Source organism: Homarus americanus, unplaced genomic scaffold (assembly GCF_018991925.1).
Source record: "Homarus americanus isolate GMGI-L3 unplaced genomic scaffold, GMGI_Hamer_2.0 scaffold59495, whole genome shotgun sequence".
NCBI classification, from domain to species: domain Eukaryota; kingdom Metazoa; phylum Arthropoda; class Malacostraca; order Decapoda; family Nephropidae; genus Homarus; species Homarus americanus.
Window position 1 is genome coordinate 2,726,724 of NW_024732415.1, and position 24,493 is coordinate 2,751,216.

At 41.4% G+C, this 24,493-nt stretch overlaps 1 protein-coding gene and 1 long non-coding RNA gene across 5 annotated transcripts in view; one reads left to right on the top strand and one right to left on the bottom strand.

The window, feature by feature from the left end:
• The window catches only part of LOC121868602, a 15,505-nt gene extending 2,184 nt beyond the window's left edge, over positions 1-13,321 (top strand). The window contains exons 2-3 of the long non-coding RNA XR_006089430.1: positions 11,337-11,464; positions 13,245-13,321. This is a non-coding gene — a long non-coding RNA (uncharacterized LOC121868602). The remainder of the gene's footprint in view (positions 1-11,336; positions 11,465-13,244) is intronic.
• LOC121868601 (protein-lysine methyltransferase METTL21D-like) lies at positions 10,997-22,613 on the bottom strand. Of its 4 annotated transcripts, none has more exons than XM_042369387.1 (5): positions 22,511-22,613; positions 21,886-22,083; positions 19,760-19,847; positions 17,368-17,557; positions 10,997-13,935 (listed from the first exon to the last, which is right to left on the bottom strand). In XM_042369387.1, exons 2-5 carry the CDS (start codon positions 22,040-22,042, stop codon positions 13,714-13,716), a joined length of 657 nt encoding a protein of 218 aa, XP_042225321.1. In that variant the 5' UTR covers positions 22,043-22,083; positions 22,511-22,613; the 3' UTR covers positions 10,997-13,713. The 4 variants fall into 4 exon arrangements, with proteins under 4 accessions (XP_042225321.1, XP_042225318.1, XP_042225319.1 ...); XM_042369384.1 differs by lacking the exon at positions 22,511-22,613 and adding an exon at positions 22,175-22,332; XM_042369385.1 differs by lacking the exon at positions 22,511-22,613 and adding an exon at positions 22,240-22,330.
• Between the last annotated feature and the right edge of the window lie 1,880 nt (positions 22,614-24,493).

Consider the following 24,493-nt stretch of genomic DNA (forward strand, 5'->3'; position numbering starts at 1 on the left):
TGTCCTCCCTGTCATTGTGTCCTCCTGTCATTGTGTCATTGTGTCCTCCCTGTCCTCCCTGTCATTGTGTCCCCCTGTCATTGTGTTCTCCCTGTCATTGTGTCATTGTGTTCTCCCTGTCATTGTGTCCTCCTGTCATTGTGTCCTCCCTGTCATTGTGTCCTCCCCTTTGTCCCCCCTGTCATTGTGTCCTCCTGTCATTGTGTCCTCCTGTCAGGTTCTCCCTGTCATTGTGTCCTCCCTGTCATTGTGTTCCTCCTGTCATTGTGTCCTCCTGTCATTGTGTTCTCCTGTCATTGTGTCCTCCTGTCATTGTGTTCTCCTGTCATTGTGTCTCCTCCCTGTTTGTGTCCTCCTGTCATTGTGTCCTCCCTGTCATTGTGTCCTCCTGTTATTTGCGTTTGTTATTAGTTTTACTTGTTATCATCACCTTCCCCACCACCTGTCCTTGGCTGCAGTCATAAACAGACATTCTTCACAACATTTCAGCAAAGGCTCGTTTAACAGTGGCCTCCTCCTCCCTCCTCCCTCCTCCCATCTCCTCCCTCCTCCCCTCCTCCCTCTCCTCTCCCATCTCCTCCCTCCCTCCTCCTCTCTCTCCTCTGCCATTCCTTCCAATCTTTTTCTCATCTCCTCCCATCCTCATCCCAATCTCCTTCTCTCCCTTTCTCCTTCCTCTTTCCTCACCTCCCCCTAATCTTTCATTTCCTTCTCTCCCCTCCCCCCCTTCAGTTTGTTTACATGCGTTCTGATGTTGGACGTCGATCGGGAAATCCCTAGGTAGAGACTCAAGAATCCGTCTCTAGTAGCTCACGTAACAAGAGCCGTCCCAAGTAATTCACGTAACAAGAGCCGTCCCAAGTAGCTCAGGTAACAAGAGCCGTCCCAAGTAGCTCAGGTAACAAGAGCCGTTCCAAGTAGCTCACGTAACAAGAGCCGTCCCAAGTAGCTCACGTAACAAGAGCCGTCCCAAGTAGCTCTGGTAACAAGAGCTGTCCCAAGTAGCTCTAAACGGTTAAGTCATTATTCATTATGGTTCTAAATCTAAAGTAACTTACACAACAGTAGGAGTTTCAAAAACAATCCCAAACGATCGTGTGACCTTGAATTGCAAACAGTGACCATGTTGGGTCTGCCGCCCACAAACCGGAAGCACGGATGACGTCATACATCGCGAATTGCACCCCGTCATCCACATACCGGAAACACGAGTGATGTGTCATCTAGTTGACGCTTCCCAGTCAGTTACAAACAAAATACACAAATAATGTCCCGGAAATTCCATGTTCGTCAGGTCAGTAGAACGTGTATTGTAGTACATACATGATCACCTTTTCCGAAATCCCTTACGTAGGAAGAAATTAACACACTTAAATGGAATGTTGTTTCCCCACTGTGACTTCGTATTATACAACGGTCAGGAATCACGGTGAATATCCCACTAGCAATTTCCTACTTAAAAAAAAAACCCGGTGTTAGAATAATCCAGTGGGCAAAACCCCATCAGTCTATGCCAGAGGCTACTGGTACCGTAGGAGTACTAGGACAGGTGTGGGTGTAGGAGTACTAGGACAGGTGAGGGTGTAGGAGTACTAGGATAGGTGTGGGTGGGGGAGTACTAGGATAGGTGGGGTGGAGTACTAGGATAGGTGTGGGTGTAGGAGTACTAGGACAGGTGAGGGTGTAGGAGCACTAGGACAGGAGGTGGGAGTACTAGGATAGGTGTGGGTGTGTAGGAGCACAGGACAGGTGTGGGTGTAGGAGTACTAGGATAGGTGTGTGGGTGTAGGGAGTACTAGGATAGGTGGGGTGTGTAGGAGTACTAGGATAGGTGTGGGGTGTAGGAGTACTAGGACAGGTGTGGGGTAGGAGACAGGACAGGTGAGGGTGTAGGGAGTACTAGGTCAGGTGTGTGTAGGAGTACTAGGACAGGTGTGGGTGTAGGAGTACTAGGATAGGTGTGGGTGTAGGAGTACTAGGACAGGTGGAGGGTGTAGGAGTACTAGGATAGGTGTGGGTGTAGGAGTACTAGGTCAGGGTGTGGGTGTAGGAGTACTAGGTCAGGTGTGGGTGTAGGAGTACTAGGATAGGTGGGGTGTAGGAGGCTAGGTCAGGTGTGGGGTGTAGGAGTACTAGGACAGGTGTGTGTAGGAGCACTAGGACAGGTGTGGGGTGTGTAGGAGTACTAGGTCAGGTGTGGGTGTAGGAGTACTAGGATAGGTGTGGGGTGTAGGAGTACTAGGATAGGTGGGGTGTAGAGTACTAGGTCAGGTGTGGGTGTAGAGTACTAGGATAGGTGTGGGTGTAGGAGTACTAGGTCAGGTGTGGGTGTAGGGAGTACAGGATAGGTGTGTGTAGGAGTACTAGGATAGGTGGGGTGTAGGGAGTACTAGGTCAGGTGTGGGTGTAGGGAGTACTAGGACAGGTGTGTGTAGGAGCACTAGGGACAGGTGTGGGGTGTAGGAGTACTAGGACAGTGTGGGTGTAGGAGTACTAGGTCAGGGTGTGTGTAGGAGTACTAGGATAGGTGTGTGTAGGAGTACTAGGATAGGTGTGGGTGTAGGAGCACAGGATAGGTGTGGGGTGTAGGAGTACTAGGTCAGGTGTGGGTGTAGGAGTACAGGACAGGGGTGTGGGAGCACTAGGACAGGTGTGTGTAGGGAGTACTAGGACAGGTGTGGGGTAGGGAGTACTAGGTCAGGTGTGTGGGTGTAGGAGCACAGGATAGGTGTGTGTAGGAGTACTAGGTCAGGTGTGTGGGTGTAGGAGTACTAGGATAGGTGTGTAGGAGTACTAGGATAGGTGTGGGTGTAGGAGTACTAGGCTGGGTGTGGGGTGTAGGAGTACTAGGACAGGTGTGGGTGTAGGAGTACTAGGTCAGGTGTGTGGGGTGTAGAGTACTAGGATAGGTGGGGTGTAGGAGTACTAGGATAGGTGTGTGTAGGAGCACTAGGTCAGGTGTGTGTAGGAGCATAGGACAGGTGTGTGTAGGAGTACTAGGATAGGTGTGGGTGTAGGAGTACTAGGTCAGGTGTGGGTGTAGGAGTACTAGGATAGGTGTGGGTGTAGGAGTACTAGGTCAGGTGTGGGTGTAGGAGTACTAGGATAGGTGTGTAGGAGTACTAGGTCAGGTGTGGGTGTAGGAGTACTAGGATAGGTGTGGGGTGTAGGAGCATGAGACAGGTGGGTGTAGGAGTACAGGATAGGGTGTGTGTGGAGTACTAGGATAGGTGGGTGTAGGAGTACTAGGATAGGTGTGGGGTGTAGGAGTACTAGGCTGTGTGTGTGTAGAGTACTAGGATAGGTGTGGGTGTGGAGTACTAGGATAGGTGTGGGGAGTACTAGGTCAGGTGTGTAGGAGTACTAGGACAGGTGTGTGTGGGAGCACTAGGGACAGGTGTGTGTAGGAGTACTAGGTCAGGTGTGGGTGTAGGGAGCATAGGATAGGTGTGGGTGTAGGAGTACTAGTTAGGTGGGGTGTAGGAGTACTCAGGGTCGGTGTAGGAGTACTAGGACAGGTGTGGGTGTGGGAGTACTAGGATAGGTGAGGTGTAGGAGTACTAGGATAGGTGTGTGTAGGAGTACTAGGTCAGGGTGGGTGTAGGAGTACTAGGTCAGGTGTGTGTAGGAGTACTAGGACAGGTGTGGGTGTAGGAGTACTAGGTCAGGTGTGGGTGTAGGAGTACAGTCAGTGTGTGTAGGAGTACTGGGACAGGTGTGTAGGAGTACAGGATAGGTGTGTGTAGGAGTACTAGGTCAGGTGTGTGGGTGTAGGAGTACTAGGACAGGTAGGTGTAGGAGTACTAGGATAGGTGTGGGTGTAGGGAGTACTAGGATAGGTGTGTAGGAGTACTAGGATAGGTGTGGGTGTGGGAGTACTAGGTCAGGTGTGGGTGTAGGAGTACTAGGTCAGGTGTGTGGAGTAGTCAGGTGTGGGGTGGAGTATCAGGGTGTGGGTGTAGGAGTACTAGGATAGGTGTGTGTAGGAGTACTAGGATAGGTGTGGGTGTAGGAGTACTAGGATAGGTGTGGGGTGTAGGAGTACTGAGGACAGGTGTGGGTGTAGGAGTACTAGGATAGGTGTGGGTGTAGGAGTACTAGGATAGGTGTGTGTAGGAGTACTAGGTCAGGTGTGTGGGTGTAGGAGTACTAGGACAGTGTGGGTGTAGGAGTACTAGGATAGGTGTGGGTGTGGGAGTACTAGGATAGGTGTGGGTGTAGGAGTACTAGGATAGGGGTGTGGGAGTACTAGGATAGGTGGGGGTGTGGAGTACTAGGATAGGTGGGTGTAGGAGCACAGGTCAGGTGTGGGTGTAGGAGTACTAGTGGGGTGTAGGAGCATAGGTCAGGTGGGGTGTGAGTACTGGGACAGGTGTGGGTGTAGGAGTACTAGGATGGTGTGGGTGTAGGAGTACTAGGATGGGTGTGGTGTGGGAGTACTAGGATAGGTGTGGGTGTAGGGTACTAGGATAGGTGTGGGTGTAGGAGTACTAGGTCAGGTGTGGGTGTGGGAGTACTAGGACAGGTGTGGGTGTAGGAGTACTAGGATAGGTGTGGGTGTGGAGTACTAGGATAGGTGTGGGTGTGGGTACTAGGTCAGGTGTGGGTGTAGGAGTGGGACAGGGTGTGGGTGTGGGAGTACTAGGTCAGGTGTGGTGTAGGTACTAGGATAGGTGTGGGTGTAGGAGTACTAGGTCAGGGTGTGGTGTGGGAGTACTAGGATAGGTGTGGTGTGGGGTACGGGGACAGGTGTGGGTGTGGAGTGCTAGGATAGGTGTGGGTGTAGGAGTGCTAGGATGGGTGTGGGTGTGGGGTACTAGGTCAGGTGTGGGTGTGGGAGTACTAGGATAGGTGTGGGTGTGGGGTACTAGGTCAGGTGTGGGTGTAGGAGTACTAGGATAGGTGTGTGGGTGTGGAGTACAGGGACAGGTGTGGGTGTAGGAGTACTAGGATGGGTGTGGGTGTGGGGTACTAGGACAGGTGTGGGTGTGGGGTACTGGGTCAGGTGTGTGGGTGGGGTACTAGGTCAGGTGTGGGTGTGGGAGTACTAGGATATGTGTGGTGTGGGAGTACTAGGATAGGTGTGGGTGTGGGGTACTAGGTCAGGTGTGGGTGTAGGGAGTACTAGGACAGGTGTGTGGGTGTGGGAGTACTAGGTCAGGTGTGGGTGTAGGAGTACTAGGACAGGTGTGGGGTGTGGGAGTACTAGGTCAGGTGTGGGTGTGGAGTACTAGGACAGGTGTGGGTGTGGGAGTACTAGGTCAGGTGTGGGTGTGGTACTAGGTCAGGTGTGGGTGTGGGAGTACTAGGACAGGTGTGGTGTAGGAGTACTAGGTCAGGTGTGGGTGTGGGAGTACTAGGACAGGTGTGGGTGTGGGAGTACTAGGTCAGGTGTGGGTGTGGGAGTACTAGGACAGGTGTGGGTGTAGGGTACTAGGTCAGGTGTGGGTGTAGGAGTACTAGGACAGGTGTGGGTGTAGGAGTACTAGGTCAGGTGTGGGTGTAGGAGTACTAGGTCAGGTGTGGGTGTAGGAGTACTAGGACAGGTGTGGGTGTAGGAGTACTAGGTCAGGTGTGGTAGAAACATGTTAAGGCTAATGTTGTAGTAGAGACACAAAGAAACAGAAATACAAAATGAAAGCATACGAGAGAGAGAGAGAGAGAGAGAGAGAGAGAGGCAACTCTCTGCCACCAATCAGGCGAGTGTTGTGTCTGGACCACACTTACACACACACACACACATACACAATTCTGATTAGTATCATGCTGCTTCAATGTTCTCGTGTGAGAGTAGAGCTCTGGGCTTCACAGTTTCAACAGCATCCGCCCCAGCTTTTAATAAATATCCCGACCACCTTAACAAATAACATCCGGCCGTGTCATTGTATCGTTATCATGCCCTCACTCACATACTATAACCAACACTGTTTTTAAAATGAATTTTATGAGTGACGTTTGGCCAGGAGGATCATTATATCGCCAAATGCTTAACTGAATTTAGTTTCGTCATATAACATGAATTCGTAAACATACGATGACAACAGTAGTATTGGTAGTAATTCATGTTTATTTCTGAGAATTGTGTACATATACCACTTGGCCTCTTTACTACCCTGTGAAATGAGAGAGGGGGGTCACGTAAGATCTGAGATACAGGCAGTACTATATTGTTTGCGAGCAGATCATAAGGTGAAAGTATTACACATAAAAGGAATTAACGATCGAAAGGTCATTGGGATTGTGTGGAAATTTAACCTGATGAAGTAATCTGACTCAAAAACAAACTGAACTAACAACAACGAAAAGATCATAGTTTAACTTAAAAGAATTAATTCAAGATCAGACTTGACCAACACTGGCGCAGGTTCAGATATATCTAGACTTGCCAACAGTGCTTAACATATCCGACATAGCCAGTACAGCTTGTGCATGCCCAGTTTATCCAGGAAGAGTTTGTTGGGTGGGAGTCTAAATGCCAGGGTAGATTAATTCCATCTCTCGCCTTAGGCAAGACCCGAGTTTGTTAGGCTCGCTGTAAACAAATCAACTCTCTCATTTGTATTTCCTCCCACAAGCCTCCAACTGTCTCAGGTATCATAGCCAGTAAAATAAACTATTTGATCGATAAATATGTACTTAAGACCAAACACAGTGCCTCCAGGAATACAAGGAGACCGTTACACATGAACCGTGCGGCGGTCGACAAAGTTAAGAAAAAATCTCAGAAATTGAAGACGTGGATTAGGAGAAATGATGAGCAGGACAGGAGGATGTGTGCCAGATCTAGGATCCAAGCAAAGTCAGAGTATAGAAGGGCTGAAAAAGAGTTCTAGAGGCGCAATGCGAGCGAGGTCAAGTCAAGTCCAACATCTTTTTACCGCTACGCAAAATCGAAATTAAAAATGCGAGTAGGGGTATCGGACCTGAAGCTTGAAGATTGTAGTTACGCAGATTCAGACCAGGATAAGATGGAGGAGTGGAACAAATTATTTTCCTCGTTGTTCACAAGAGAAGATACGAACTATCTTCCTGACAGGACGCACCTGGGTCGCACGAACAGTAAGTAGGCGTATCACATGTCCCAGCAAGACGAAGAGACTGCATTAATAGAGACTGAATGTGAAAAGGACCTGGGTGTGTATGTTGACAATGAACTTAAGTTCTTCGGCCATTGCGAGAAGAAGGTGAATTAGGCAACGAATCTAGTAGGTCTTATAAGAAGGTCGTCCCTCGTAATGATCTTCAAGAGTGAGGTGCTTCCCGTCTGGAGTACTGTCAACCAGTCTGGTCCCCGAGATATGCTAGAGACTGTCAGTTCATTGAAAATGGCCAAAGGAGGGCTAGGCAACTGCCTAGCTTATACTATAAACGGGCAAGGGGTGATTTAATTGAAGTTTATAAACATGTCAGAGAGCACTACTCAGTCGAGTGTCCATACCTGGAGCTGGCGGACGCCCGCCCAACAAGGGGTCAGAGCTCAAGATTGAAGAAGCCGCAAGTCCAGAAAATTGGTGGGGGGTAGGGGGGGGGGATCTTTTTCGGAGTGGGAATTGTGATCTCTTGGAACTATCTGCCAGAGAGTGTTGTGAAGGCACCAAGTGTGAGCTCTTTCAAGACCAAGCTTGGCCAACACTGGGGAAGAGGATAAAAGTAAAAGTTAAGCTACCGCATTACCACAAGGCAAATGAAGCACAGTGGCAGTACAGTAATGGCTTAAACTGATTTGTTTTTCCTCAATATGTGTATACTTCTTGGCTGTGACTTCTCAAATACAAATATTTAATTTACAAGTACAGCTACAGCAACACGAAAATCTGTATTTAAAATAGGTTATTTTATTGTAGTGATTTATTATTATTTTTTATTGAACAGAGATGGTCGTGATCCGTGTTGGCCGACATCTGCAGTGTTCAGTCGTTATTTGTATTTTATATTTTTTTTTACAGGGATTAGCACCACCCGGGCACAGGTCATTGACCCACATCGGGGCCTGGGGGGCGAAAATGTGTTAGTAGTAGTAGTAGTAGTAGTAGTAATAATAATAATAATAATAATAATAATAATACTTATTAAAAAAATCAATAAATTTTATAAAAATACAAAAATAAAAATAATTATAAAATAATAATAATAATAATAATAATAATAATAATAAACAAATACAAAAATGAAAAAAAAGATCATTAGTGAGAAACGATATATGTATGTTATGTTGTCATGTGAGAGAAACAATTGAGACCCTGCAATTGTGTGTAAATGAGGCAGAAAGTCTACCATTAGACAATACATTATGCTTCAATATCTTCCCAGGTGGTAGTACCCCCGTTTGATAGCGGCCTACTACCTACTGATTGATATAACTACCTTCGTGATGTATTTTCTGAAATATGTACTTATTAAAAAAAAGGGGGGGGGGGGTCAACAGTGTGAGGCACCTAAAGGGCCTCCACGTGTCTAAATTCAGCCCTGGTTATGACTGACTACTCGTTGCCTGCTTCACGGGTCACTCAGTTGAGGCTGTCTGCATCACCTGTTCTCCTAGGCTAAGTTGCCACTGCACTAGTTACCCAGACAATACTACCAGATCACTTGGACACTCATTCTAAGTTACAACACTGGTCACTTAGGTTATGCTACAGTGCCATGTTTCCCTGCCACATCAGTCACTCAGGCTAGGCTACCTTTTTGCCTGGTGTCTCTCGAGCTGGTCATTCAGACTAGGCCACCACTTTCACTTGGCTGCCACTTCCCGGTCACTCAGCATTGTCTTTGGATGTGCTGAATCAATGTAAATTAGTATGAAAATCTTACTGAATAAATATCTACCTATCACCTTTTGAGTGAAGAAACATGACGGACGTATATATGGGTTTAAGGTATTTGAAGAAGATATCTGCACGGAATACTCTACTTGTCTAATATATGGAGTTAACTAGAACACTGAAGATGACGTAGTGTAAAGTATCGAATTTTGGTTACGTTAGTAGAACAAGACTAGATGTCACTAGAATAGTTTGTTATGGCTTGATGGTAACATTGAAATTTAAATGGCTTGTAGTAAATATCACTTATGGTCTCATTGACATTGAAGAAAACATTCCCTCATAAGTGTCCTGGGATAACCCATTATGTTACTGTAACATCCACAAATATTACATGTGTAGACTTTTACATTCGTTAATGTAAACTTTTGGAGAAGGGCGACTACTTAATTATTGCTGTCAAAATTTAATAATGTATTAAAATCTGATGCATCAGATTACAAGAACAATAAATATAATTTCAATTGTGTAGTCTGTCGTTCCCAAACACTTGCTCAGTTTATCGTACACGTACTTTTAATGTTGTTGATAAGATTGACAATGTTTCTTTAACATGAAATATACGACACATAAGATAAGTAAACCCGACATTTCCCAGGACGCAATGACGAACCTGAAGTGATAAATGGTAGTGTTTGTTATTAAAGAACATTATTGAGTTCATGTTGCTTCCTATAACAGAAAACTCCCTCGTGAATGCTTCCTCTGGTTTGTTTAGGATTTTGTCCTTGCCTCACATCCCGTGGGGGAATAAACGTCTTTCATTCACTTGTTTACTCATATATTTTATTTCATGCACTTGTTCACTCATATATTTTACTTTAGGCATTTGTTTAATAATTTTATTACTGCAGGCATTCGTTTTCTCATCTTTTAGTTCAGGCATTTGTTTACTCATATCATGACTTCAGGCATTTGTTAACTCATATTTTTTACTTCAGGAATTTCCTTTGTGACTTATATTTCATGCACTTGTTAACTTGTATTTTTTGCTTCAGGCTCTTATGTGCATGTAACTTCAGCTACTTACCCGGTAGTTATAAATCTTCTTCATTTACCTGTACTTTAAGAATTTGTCTACTTGTAACTTCTACTTCACATTAAGAACTTGTCTACTTGTAACTTCTACTTCACATATTTATCTTTGTTAATTTTACATCAGATATTTATAAGGGGTTTATGTACTTACTTACCTACTTGTCACTTTTTCTTCAGGAACGTATCTCCTTATAAGTGTTCATGTACAATACAGGTATTCTTAGTCTTTAATTAAGCAGCTTATCTATTAATAATGGTTCTTCATACTTATTTACTAGTAATTTTTACCTCAAGCATTTATCTACATAGGCTATATCTAGGTTTTTTCATGCACTTATCTGCTTGTTACTTTTAGTTCATGCACTTAAATACTGTACTTACAGCATTGGATTCTACTTCTCTTCTTCATTATTCACATTTTCCTACTCCCTCAATTTTATTCTTCACATATTATAATGTCATCATCATTCTCACATGTATTACCATCATCGTTTTTGGCTGTTTTTCACACTTGCATGGGTTAGCTGCGATCACCTGGTGGCAGCTCTCCATGGTATGTGCTCTCTTGCAGACTCTCTTGTCAGGTTATAAAATTTTTAATGTCATCTTGTAACCTCACCCCATGTTATTCTCAGCCTTACTCTAGGTCCCTTCCCCTCCACGTTGAGACTCATGTACCTCTTAATCCAATTGGTCTCATCCATTCTTTTCACATGCCCAGATCATCTCAGCCTGTGTCTACACAAAATTTTTCCAATGCTTACCATTCTCATTTCAGCTCACTTAAACTTGCATGTCATCCTCTTTAACTGACCATGTTTCACTGCTAAACAACATCACACAAATCACACCAGTTGTATACACCCTTCCTTTATGTGAAGGGACAGTGACCGAAAGTCCCCTTGCCATCAATAAAGGCAGCAAGTCCCTAAACTTCCTCCAGCCACATCAGCTTCTTACAACTGAGCTGGTTTCAGCACCACTTTTCCTTCATCATTCACAGTTGCTACATCTTATGTATTCTGGTGGATTTTTGGTCAGTTGTGTAACAGGATCATATTGTGTTCATTAGGGACCATCTAAAATAATCCTCAAAGGATCCACATTGTTTTCACAAATTCTTTTGAAACACTTCCCTCTGTGTTCTTATATTGTTGATTTTACAGTTTCTTCATCTCTCACTTTTACATTGATTCAATCAAGGGAACCAGACACCTCATTAAAAGATATTCAAATTTCCCTGATCTACCCTACAGTAAATAGAACCCCCCCCCCTCCCAAAGAAAAAGGTCTTGCATGCTAAACACAATTTGCTATGCACTTACATTTGTTGTGATAATACAAAAAAATATACCTGTACTGTATACATATCCAATAGCTCCTAATTTAATAATATTTAATTAATAAAAAAAATAATAACAAAATTATGTACTGTACTTAGTTTTCCTTGTATTAATGCATCCAATATATTTCCAGCTACAGTAAGCTCTGTCTCAAACTATCTAGGGAGAGGGTCAGTTGGAAATCATGTACTGTCTTCCAAAACTGTAGAGGGGTCCAACCAAGAAATGGCTTCGATGATTGATACAAGGCCTTATACACAAGTAAGCAAACAGTGTACTGTTCTTTATCTAAAGGCAAGATATTAATACAAATCAATTCAAATTAATTACACTGATCTTATTTTTTCCTTACTGTCAGGAAAACTGTCCAACAAGAATTACTCAAACTCTAGGTTGCTAAAGATTCAATGAGAGAGTGCAACCTCCATGTCCTGCTAATTTTTTAATTTCCTCAACTTCACTGTATCCTAAATAATATTGCAATAAGTGCTCTTCTTGAGAGCAAATTTCTGCTGAAACCCATACTACAGTACAGTGTATGCTTTTATTACTGTTTTTTTCACTGTTTGTCTATCCGTGATCTTCAGGTACTTTGTGAAAATAGGTAGTTTATCTTATTCTTAGCATTCAGCAACAAATGAGTTACTCCACCCTCTTGACAGGAAGTTAGTCTACAGAAGGGTTGTTCTACCAGCAGCAGTCACACACAATAGTGTACAGTAATCACATTAATGAGTACACAGGGGTTAGTGTGCAAACAGAGAACCCAGTCTTGCACTCCATTTGGACACCAAACCCATGATCATTCATCTGGAATACAGGTAGGAAGAATGATTGTGTATGCTAAGAAGTCTGTGTGTGTACCAATTTTGTTTACTTTATGTTTCAGTGTACAGTATTTGTACCACATATACAATAGTCACGAGACCATCTCATGGATATAGTAATTTCGCCAGACAGTACTGGTAATACAGTACATTTACTTGACATTTTGCATGTAATAAAATTCAAACATAAAACTTAACTCCTCACGTTTGTCAAAATATTAATACTATGTAAATTTTCAGAGTACCGTACCTGATCATCCATTGCTCTTCTAACTTACAATATCTTCATATTCTTAAGTTAGTAAGAAGTGACTTGTTTACTCAATGTCAAACAAAAGTAGGGAATTCTTTAACAAAATGCCTGAATTATTAATGCTGTGAGGAAAGATCAATAAATTAAAATACGTTTACTGTACTTGGAAATGTTGTTAATATGCTGCTGGTAAACAATAAGAAAATAGATTTGAAACTTCAAATACAAAATTACAAGGAAAACATCAAGGGCCAGTTCCAAGAACTTCCCAGAATTCCTTTGTAACAAACAAGTGACATTTGGTACTACAGTACATGTATTTTTACCTGAGCAATTGCAGCTTGTCAACCATTTCATTTTTCTTTGAGAGATAACACAGAGAAGTACAGTACAGTACTGTAATATATTTAAGCATCTTTGTGACTGAGCTGTTTGTATCTAGCTGATATAACAACTGCCTGCATTACTCTTTCATCACACTTCATTCATCCTGAAGATACTGTGTATAGTTTTCCCTGTTGTTAGTCACCTGAGAGTGCCAGCATTTAACTCTTAAACTGTGACATCCTTCATATGAGGCCACTTATACTGTATAACTGCAACTTCCATCATAGGAGAACAGCCACTTTTTAGAACTGCACAATGTATGTCATGTGTCCCAGTAGGCCTCCTCGTGCTACCCACACCTCAATAGAGCCCTTAAGTACCTCTTTCATCATGTTCATTGGCTGTTAGTAACAGTCTGCTCCTCCCTTTTCCCCTATAGTAACTCAGCCCCAACATGTTCACTTAGACACTCCATAATGGCTAAACAAATGTGAAAAGTGAAAGTCCCTCAGGCATGACTGCCCATTAGGGACAGTGTGGATACAGTACACTGTACACAAGGGGGCAGCATGACCAGTACTGCACTCAACTGAATTCACTTCCCCATGTACTAAACTTAGGTACCCATTTACAGCTGGGTGAACTGGGAATGTCTAGGAATCGAACCACCAACCCATGGAACAAGAGGCAAGCAGTATATCCACTTGACCGTCACACTCCTGAACAAATGTAAGTAGTACAGAACAGAAGTACTGGTAAATGATTTGTATTTTCATTTTTTACTCTTCTGTATGCGCATATTCAATTTCATAAGAATATTACATGTTTTAAAAGCTTTTAATTTTGTGTGTGTATTCATTGCGCACACAGTGGTAAACCACTTTCCAACAGCCACAGTATAAGGTTTAAAACATGAATGCCATATGGGATAAAAAAGACCCTCTTTTGGACACCTTCCTACACTGAAAACAAGATAGTATCAATCATATCCATATCTCAATTGCTGGTAACTATATCATAATGTCTGAAATTTGTTGAAATATTCTACTGCAGATTTTGTCATATAGTGGGAAGCAACAATTGTTTGACTAACTTGTATTATATTATCTTAAATGGAATTTAAATAAATGTATATCACTACTTCTGTACAGTTCATGTTGTTCTTCTGAGGGAATTTGGACTCTCTTGAAGTGTTTATCCATTAATTCAAAAAAACTATGCTGGAGTTGAGGTTTATTTCCTGTGGTGCGCTCCTCGTAGCTCAGGATGATGGTGGTGCTCCTGCCACAGAGGCTCCCTAGTGTTGATACAAGTGGCTCCAATGACTACCAAAGAGAAGAGATAAATAAACATCAAAGATCACAATAATCTGTTAAGACATTATTCATCCCAGTAAAGAATGAAGTGCTAAATACAGGAAGCACTCTAAAATACACAAACATTAAAAAATTAGAATTGCTATAATGAGAAACAAATGGATCACTACAAAAAATAACAACTAAGTTTCAATCAGTAGAAATACATTCAGTTCAATAAACATACAGTAAAGAACAGTACAGTATTGTACAGTACAGTATAATAATTGATAATAATACAGTACACCTTTTTGAAATGTAAGAGTACAGAAAAAAGATTGTAAACATAGCTTATGGAAAGGGACAAGATAAATATTGTACAAGATCCAATACTTGTTAAAAGCCTCAATGCTAGGCTCGTCAGTACAAGGAGGATGTGGAATGCTTTGTGGTAGGATGACTCAAGTCATGCAGATGATATTTATGCTGAAAGAATGAAGTAAGCAGCCATCCCTACTCCATTCATTTAAGGTCAGAACTAAATCCACAAGTACAGTACCTGGTACATTACAGTACACTTGTACAAGCTAGTGCTTGTGCCTCACAAATTTACTTCATTACAATTCCTTAACCACAAACAGTCAAATTCAATTCACTCAGTTCCTTGTTGAATAACACTCAAGACCTGGCCCCCTCCAATTATTTTAGTTGTTTGAGTCCCATAAATCTGGCCGCGAGATGAATTTGGCACTGTAATGGTACTGAATAAATAATCTACAAGTTTGTTTCAATAAAATATCCTGAAAAAAGGTTATTTCAGCATGATATAATGTTGGGAACTCAATTTTTTTACGAAAAAAATAAGGCCTCATCATTACATAAATGAAAAGACATTGACAGTTGTTTGAACCTGTTTGAAGGGCATCGTCTCGTGCAAGATTGGGTCATGATAACCCTTTCCTACAAACCAGTACACTCTCTGGCGAGCAGTGGTTAGCAGACCCATCATGATAGGCCCAAATAATGAGCCATTTCCATCATAGACACATTGTACCAAGCCGCCAGCCCACCACCACCGCAAAGGCACTGCTGCACATACCGATTCACTTCATCGGTAAAATACTGGAGCAACTCATGAGTAAGAAATAACTGGAGTGAGCCTAATCATCCCAGGAAAGGATATACATTAGGTTTCTTATTGCTTTTGCACCACTTGTTGTCAGGAAGGTCAGGGATGTCACCTTCCCTCATTATGTCAGTGACAGGTATGGCAGGCAGGATAGCTGGGTCGGCTGAGATGGCAAAACCCTGGGTTATAGGGTACTAGGTGACCTGGCGAGGCTAGGAGCAGCGCAGGTGCTGAGCAGGGGGCTTAGGTGAGCATGAGGGGGAGATATCACATGATAAAATGTTTTCCTCAACCTCCTCTTGACTCAAATGAGAGTGTGTCAGTGTGAGAGTCAATAAGACTCATCACTTTATCTTAAGCACTCCACATACTTGCCATCAAGGCCTGATCATGTCTCAGATCTGCCTTTGAGTACCGACATGAAATTTCTTTTTCAAGCAAAATCCTTCACAACCATTTCTCAACCCACTGAATGGCCAAAAGTGTTCTTTTTTGTGTCCCCGATGTCAATGGTATATGATCGTTGGCCATTTTTTCTTATACCAAAAGCAGCCAAGTACAAACACAACACAAACAAAAAAATAATCCAACATAAAGTGGAGGCAAAAAACCTGTGGGGACTATGTGCACATATCACATTTGAATCACAGCCGAGACCAAGGAGGGTGCAATAAACACTGTTGCCATGTGTCTGAAAGCTCCTGACAACACCAGATGCTCAGTGAGTACCAGGAGCATATAAGAGACTGAGGAAAATTTATTTCCTAAGACATTTGTTTCCACAGACGTTCATACACTTTAAATGTATGTTAACCCCAAGCGGATAAAACACTTTCATATACTGTACTACTGGCGTATGAAAACCACGAAGAGTGGTAAGTGTCCTGCATGATGGACATTCTTCAAGTCTCTTATTTCATCCTCTTGGCTGTAAATGGAGAAATTATTATGAAATCCTATTTCCTGGGAGAGCCCAAAACTATGTAAATCTCTCCCATAAAAGTATCGGCCCCTTTTCTCATCGATACAATGTGTCACAATGGACGAATATATCCGATCACTAATTGTGATTCCTGCATTATGTTGGTAGGCCTGCCTTCCTAGTACCTGTGAGGTTGCCAGTTATTGTTTCTGGCATTTGTTGTAATTATGGTGAATCACCTTGCTCCATCTTTAGTAGAATAATATAATGATATTAATGTAGTGAAAATATATCAGCGGCAGTCAAATAGTGGAAGTTTTTTGCTGGAAATCCATCACCGACACTAGTACCCGAGACTCAATGGAAAACACAGCTTGCGCCAACAGACATCATCTCGTAGTGTGTATCAGATAACGTTCCATAACCAGCACTAATCATGAGATTATACATTATATTCATAAGTGTAACCTCATCAATTGAGGTAGAAATAACATCGAAATACAGTAAATCATTATCTCATTCTAATTGGATGTGGCATCATAATACACCTGTAATTACTGTATTTGAAAATAAATGTAATATCGGATCATAGTTTCATATTTTGTTCAAAGTGATTCCACCGTAACCTCGATTCATGAAAACATAGTACTGTTACATTCCTATTTAGCAACCATCCCCTGGGGCTGAAATAGTATCTAAGGTGCATAAATCAGCGGGGTTACTCATGACATTATTGGTTTTGCATGTGGTATCAGAATTCATCCTATTTCATTACATTATGTAGAGAATAGGTGGTATACAGTAGGTATGGTGATTATCAGGTGCAAGAAGAAAGAGCCGAAAGGTACAACTTTGAATCAGAAATATCAACCGAACCAAGACTGCTGTGCGCCTGTCATTGTGTTCATTTCCAAATACATGAGGCCCAGGGGGGCTGATACGTTTAGGGAAAGTGTACCTCTCAAGTTAATGAGCAGGCCATAATATGGTATACTGTATAAGATGGTAGACTACTATACTGTACTCCCTAACTGTCAGGTGGGTGCTGCTGTAATGATCATCCATTTCTCATCACAGTTTTCCTCCTATAAACAGGGACTGGCACGGATATTTCTCTCTACCGGCAGGAGGGCCATAAAGTCATGAGTATTTAAGAAGACAACAGACACATCTTGCCAGCTTTGGTCACCATCCTATTTTTTTATTCAATCTCCCAAGTGCTTTAAGTTTCCTGCTGACAGAGCCCTTTATACACAGTTCTAATTTATCAACTACTGTACATGCAGTTTGTCTTTTTGATCCCATAGCTACTCATTAAACTTCCAAATTATCCCCTGAACACACAGTTAAACTCATGCCATAATGACAAAAAATTTTCTCACAATGCTTGGTGAAAAGGGCAGTTGCTAACCTCTTGATAGTAAATACAATCAGCAACCACAATAATGTCTGGAGTGCTGAGATCAACACCTTGCTCTGTGTTTCCCCACGTTAGCTCTCTAGCTTCTACTGCACACTCAAATTTATCTTGATTTTGGAGGATGTTCTTGTTCATAAGGGGAAGAAACTGTGGCAGATCAGTAATGGTTACCCGAGATGCTCTGTAAACAGTAAAGAAAATGCATTACCAGTATACTGTAGTTATATGGTAAAATACAAAAACAGATTTGTAAATTCAACTTGTATTTACATTTTATAACCTGGTAGCTTTTACCATATGATTCACTCAGTATTGCACAACATGTCTTCAGGCCTAGACCCAGGCCGACTCTAAACATTGGTGGTAGTAGGCAGCTACCAAACAGGGAGGTACTACTGCCTGGGAAGATATTGGAAGCATAATGTACTATTGTCTAATGGTAGACTCTGCTGCCATATGGTATCACAAAAATTGTGAACAAGTCCCAGGTTGCTGATCTGACTTTCTGCCTTCTTTACACACAATTGCAGGGTCTCAATTGTTTTTCTTACTTTGACAACATAACATACATACTGTATATTGTTTCTCACTATTGATTTTTATTTATTTATTTTTTATGGTCCTTTATTATTATTATTATTATTATTATTATTATTATTATTATTATTATTATTATTATTACAGTATTATTATATTTTTATTTAATATTTCTTATAATTTTTTTATTAATTTTATTCACTTTTATTATTACAGTATTATTAATATTGTTTTTATTGTATTTTTGCACCCAAGCCCTGATGTAGGTTATTGACCTGTGCCCAGCTGGGCTAATCCTGTACAAAAAAAAAAAATAATCAGACCAATTAGCTATCATTGGAAGCAAGAGCTACCATTTTTTGTTACCTTAGATTTTTGGATATAAAAAGTTTTACTGTATATACGTTTCCCTTACTTATTTTGGACAACTCACTTTTCTTGGCAGAGTTGAACCTTTCCTCCTGTTAGGTACTTCTTGAGTCTCCAGTCATGATGAATATTGTACTCTGTGGGAGTCTGTTGATTGCATTATATCATTTGCCTTAATATACAGTACTGTACTGTATCTCAAACTAGTAGCCTAACACTCCTGACTCATGAGATCCAAGGTAGATTTAGCAGCAGACAGAGTTAGTGGGATTTATTGCTCATGCCTACAGGGCTTTCCACAATTACAGTACACCATCTTGTGTTTACAGCCTGAACGTTCTTCTTCACTGTGATAATACACGTAGTTTAGTCAAGTTCACACTTAACTCTCTGGCTCCTGCCGGTTTCTCTAAGCTGAATAAAATCAGTTGGTGGTAGCCAGATAAAATTCTAACACATATGCAACAATTGGTGGGAAAGGTTAAAGCCAGCCAATTCAGTGAACTATTAAGAACTGTCACAAATAATGGGATAAAAAAGGCAGTAATGGTTAATTGGAAAGATTTTTTCATCAATCATGGAAAGAAAGTCACAATTATCCAAAGCATATCCTAACATGTTCAAAGGCATTGATATCTCAGTTATTGTTTAAAACCTTTATTATCAGTAAGTTTAACTATAAATAGTAAGAATAGCTAGTTTAGGTTTGTTAAATCTTAATTTCTTCTTCAAAATATCACTTAACTGGCTACTCATGACATCATAAGAGAGACTGAACAATTTAATGGTAGGGATAAGTGATAAGTTGTGGATTATTAGAACAAAACCTTTTATTTGCTTTTTTCCACAGTTTATGATGTTTACTGAGAAAAATTGTACGTAGTTAAATTAGCATTAAATGAGGGGAGTATTATTTTGTTGCAGCCCCTCGAGCCCTCCCTGGCTATGGGTTTGGTAAGCTGGAACATAAGTGGTTAACCGTACTTTGTTTTATATCCTAGCCTGAACTAAGTATAATTTAGGAGAGGGCGTGTTTACAGGAAAAAAAAATCTCAACTCTCGCCCTCTTGGGTAAACTTGATATTTACTGGGTATCCTTTCAAGGACAATTTGCCTTTGAAAATATATTTTTAGACTAATACAGATGTTTATATCTTTGATTACAAATTTGGAGTGCTGGAAACTTTGTTTTCACCCAACAGGCTTTTTGATTACGTAACTCGTCCAAGACTACAACAGTAGCTCTGGGTTAGAAAGTTGAGTGCTTAAGACTGCTTTCACAAGCTGGGGCTGAAAACGTACCACCCAGCATTAGTTGGCACCTCACATGAGTGCAGTCTAGTTATTGAGGGTATGCACTAACGCTTCTCACTTGGAAGCTGCCATACTGAAACTTTATGAAATGGCACAAAAGTTATTAACTTTAGATTATTATAGTACAGTACTGTATAGTATAAAAGTGAAATAACAGACTAACCCAAGTAGAGCAGCAGCAAGCCCTACACAGCCAGTCCCAGCTCCTAACTCCACCACATGACTGCCAGAAAGTACTACATGGTTTATATCTGAAAAATAATTCATTCAAATTTTTTAATATGTAAAAATATCATAAGCAAAGAATGTACAAGTACATAGTCACCAATCATTATTTTTGTTGACTTACAGTATTCAGTGCATCTACTGTACATGTTACAAATGTACACTGATAATGAAGAGCAACTGTACCAAAGGCATAAGAATGGAGGAAACTGCAGCAGGCCTATAGGCTCATACTAGCAGTCCCATTTACATCCAACCCCTATCGTTCATACTGTATATCCATCCAACCAAAACACTCTTACTCACATACATAATAAACATGAGTGTAAGTAACTTATAAGTTAAAATATCATCTGTTTGTTAGGTGGGGATGACTTAAAAACACTATAGTCAATAACTGGAAAGTTGAGATTCAAGTTACCAAGAGTTGGCCCTCTGACATCATATGAATATTAGCACTTTGTATCAGTGTTCACACAAGAGACACTGGATAACGTACCAGCAACTAAGATGATGCATACCTCAGGGGTTGAAAATTAATTATGAGAGATAGTAATCACAGATGACATCATAAAAAAAAAATCAAAGCTCCAGGAGTGGACGGAGCACAGACCAAAGTAATGAACAAGGTAACAAAAGGGATTTACACTCCATTAAGACTTCTATTTTGGAAATCTCCGGATCATGGTAAAGTGCCTTTGGACTGGAAATCAGCCACTGTTACTCCAATAACAAGAAGGGTAGAAAAGGTGCAGCTGAAAACATAAGGCCAATCAGCCTAACAACCCATACAGTACATACATTCATTCTCTTTGACAAAATTTTGAGGGATGCTAATGTCCAATACCTGATTTCATGAACTGAAAATCTTGTCTGACAAATTTACTCACTCTACATGAAAATGTAACAGACTACATGGACCAAGGCTTACTACAGTAGATGTGTTGTAGATGGCTAGCCTCCAAGATCCAGGCACATGGCATCATAGACAAATTATTGAAGTAGATTAAACACTTGCTCAAAACAGAGTACAATGTAATGTACAGTACATTCAATATGGAAAAAGGATATATCCTTGGACCCACCCTTATTGTGATCTATATAAACAGATAGTTTACAGATGGTATGAAGGTAGCGGTCCGACTAATTACCCAAATGTACCCAAATGTAGCCAAATATAGCCGCAATGAAGTCAAATGATGGTCGTATAAGCGTAATTCGTGCTGTGAATCACTTCTCGATTATTATTTGGTGTCACGAAGTCACAAAAAATTGGTAAACTTAATTTAATCTGAGTTGTGTTGTGTTAGGTTAGGTTACGTTAGGTTAGGTTAGATTAGGTTAGGTTAGGTACATGCACTTGATCTATTAACTCAGATTAAATTAAGTTTACCAATTTTTTGTGACTTTGTGACACCAAATACTAGTCGAGAAGTGATTGGCAGTCCGATTTATTCATCTAGGACCATTATTTGACTTCATTGCGACTACATTTGGGTAATTCCTCGCTCCCTCAGTACATGCACGCGATCGATTAACTCAGATTAAAGTAAGTTTTCCAATTTTTTGTGACTTTCTGACACCAAATACTAGTCGAGAAGTGATTGGCAGTCTGATTTATTCATCTAGGACCATTATTTGGCTTCATTCTGGCTATATTTGGCTACATTTGGGTACATTTGGGTAATTAGTCAGACCCTGAAGGTAGTGTTCAGTGTTGTTTTTTTTACTCCACAGTTTCCCTTTACTTCCAAGCCCTGCCCACTTTAGACAAGTAATATTGTTGGTAATTTTATTGATTAAAATACTCGAGAACAAAAATTCCAGCAGTAACACTAAAGAAGAAAAGTATCTTAGAATTGTTTAAACTAACGATTCCAAAACTTAAAATCCTAAAAATTTTTGATTGACCGAAACGATAATTTTACCAACCCTTAACATAACATAACATAAACTAAACTCCCAGGTAGCATCAGGGTGCTTAATCTTCAGGTGAAATTAGATGGGGAGCTAATCTTCATATGATCTCCCTTTTCTTCACAGTGTAATGATACAATGACTCACTGGTAGTTTGTTGGTTATGAAGAAGTGTGTGATGCTCCAGGCACTTGGCGAGGACGATGGCAGCATCCCACACCACACATCCCACTTCTCCCTCACTCTCTTGGCTCAACAGTAGACTTTTGCCGACTGATTCAAACTCAATTTCTCTTGTAAACATTATGCTATGTGCCAGGATGAGCTGTAGTAGTCCTGCTGTACCTGAAATAAGTGAATAATGAATGCCTACAATTGTCTGAGTACAGTATCATTGGAGAACTTGACAACATCTAGATGATATCGAAATAATTACCGCAATATCTTTCCATTTTTATAGTTATTCATGAGAAATTCATTATTGGTATATTTTCTTATTACAGTGATCTCAGTTGTTATTTATATTTATTTTCCGAAACCATAGATAATGGTTTCTGTTGCTGGACCGGATAATAATTTGTTGACGTTCTTGTAGCACTAAGTCGGTAAACTGAAGGTAGAAAAACAGTAACAATACTGTACTTTTAATATATAATTTTAGTTTAATTTTACTTCTACGTAAGATTACTATTTTTTGTTGTTATTAGTTTGATTTGATTTGCATTTATTGAAAACAAATTCATACAGTATGCATGCATATAAACACATTTACCAAGGATAATACATTGTAGTGGAGGCCTCCCCTAGCTGCCTAGCCGACCCCACCAATTACCCAGTGTATGCCTCGTGGTCTAGGTCAACCAGCGCCGCCATACATCACGGAGCGGGGGTCATCTACTAAGCCACGCCTACCTCCGCTATTTAAGACCTGACCTCGTGGTGACCTGTCTCTTTTTCTACCTACACCAACCAGCCAGCAACACCTCCTCCTCCTCCGCCTGCCTGGTGGTCCTCGCTCCCGCCGGCGAGCATGGCGATCCACAAGCTGTCCTTCTCTGAGCATCCTCACCAACCAGCTCTCTCTACATCACGCTTGTAACCATGCTGCCTTCCCAGCACCAAGCTGCATTGTACATCCAATACAACATGTATACAGAGAGCACATTGTGAGTTTCCTTTCTCCACCCCATCCTGAGTGAACCAAACAACCTGAACCCCACAACATAAAGTAGTAATACACAGTATTCTCAGATTTTTTTTACATTCTCTTTTTCTTTCATTTTACAAGGTTTTAAATGTACTTCCGTTTAAATTTATTTACGGACTGATGACAATAAAATTGGAGTTACTTGAGCTAGCACTCCTCCGTTCTTGTACATCGATAACGCGTGGGACTCTCAATCCCCTATCAGTGTCGAATGTGTGTCCGGGTACTCCTGTGGGGTATGGGATGTTTGGTGTTCACTCAGGATGAGATGGAGAAAGGAAACTCACATTGTGCTCTCTGTATACATGTTGTATTGGATGTACAATGCAGCTTGGTGCTGGGATGTGGCAGCGTGGTTACAAGCGTGATGTAGAGAGAGCTGGTTGGTGAGGGTGCTCAGAGGGGGACAGCTTGTGGGTCGCCATGCTCGCCGGCGGGAGCGAGGACCGCCAGGCAGGCGGAGGAGGAGGAGGTGTTGCTGGCTGGTTGGTGTAGGTAGAAAAAGAGAGAGATCACCACGAGGTCAGGTCTTAAATAGCGGAGGTAGGCGTGGCTTAGTAGTTGACCTCCGTCATGTAAGGCGGCGCTGGTTGACCCAGACCACGAGGCATACACTGGGAAATTCACGGGGTCGGCTACTCAGCGACAAAAGCGTTTGTAGGGAAGAAATCCACTACACTCCCGGTTTCCTCCTGTAGTAACTAACATAAGAATGGAGGAAACTGCAGCAGGCCTATTGGCCCATACTGGGCAGTCCCGTTTACACCCAACCCCTGTTGCTCATATGAGCATCCAACCTATGTTTGAAGCAATTCAGCGAATTCGAGTTAATGGTGATATTTGGTAACTTGTTCCATTCATCCACTACTCTGTTTCCAAACCAGTGTTTACCTATTTCACGCCTAAATCTAAATTTGTCTAATTCAAAACCATTGTTACGAGTTCGCTCCTGGTTGGATAGTTTGAGTACCTTTGTAATGTCCCCTTTGTTTAGCCCTGCCTTCCACTTATACACCTCTATCATGTCGCCCCTCGCTCTACGTCTCTCAAGGAAGTGCAAATTAAGATGCTTTAACCTGTCTCTATACTCAAGGTTCCTAATGCCCGGGATTAGTCTCGTCATTCTCCTCTGAATTCTTTCCAAGGATTCTATATCCATTCTGTAATGCGGTGACCAGAACTGAACTGCGTAATCCAGGTGTGGTCTCACAAGAACAAGATACAGTTTTAGGATGACCTCGCTAGTCTTGTAACTAACACTCCTTTGTATGAACCCAAGTACTTTATTAGCCTTGTTACGAGCAAAAACACATTGTTTACTTGGCTTAAGGTTCCTACTTATCATAACTCCTAAATCTCTCTCGCAGTCGGATTTCTCTATGGCATCGTTGTTCATCTCCTATACTGAGTACTTTACATTTGTCGACGTTGAATTTCATCTGCCATTTTTCAGACCATTCGAAAAATTTGTTTAGATCTTCCTGTAGTTTTGCCGAGTCCTCGTCAGATTTGATAACACGGACAATGTAGGTCGTAACAAAAAAAACA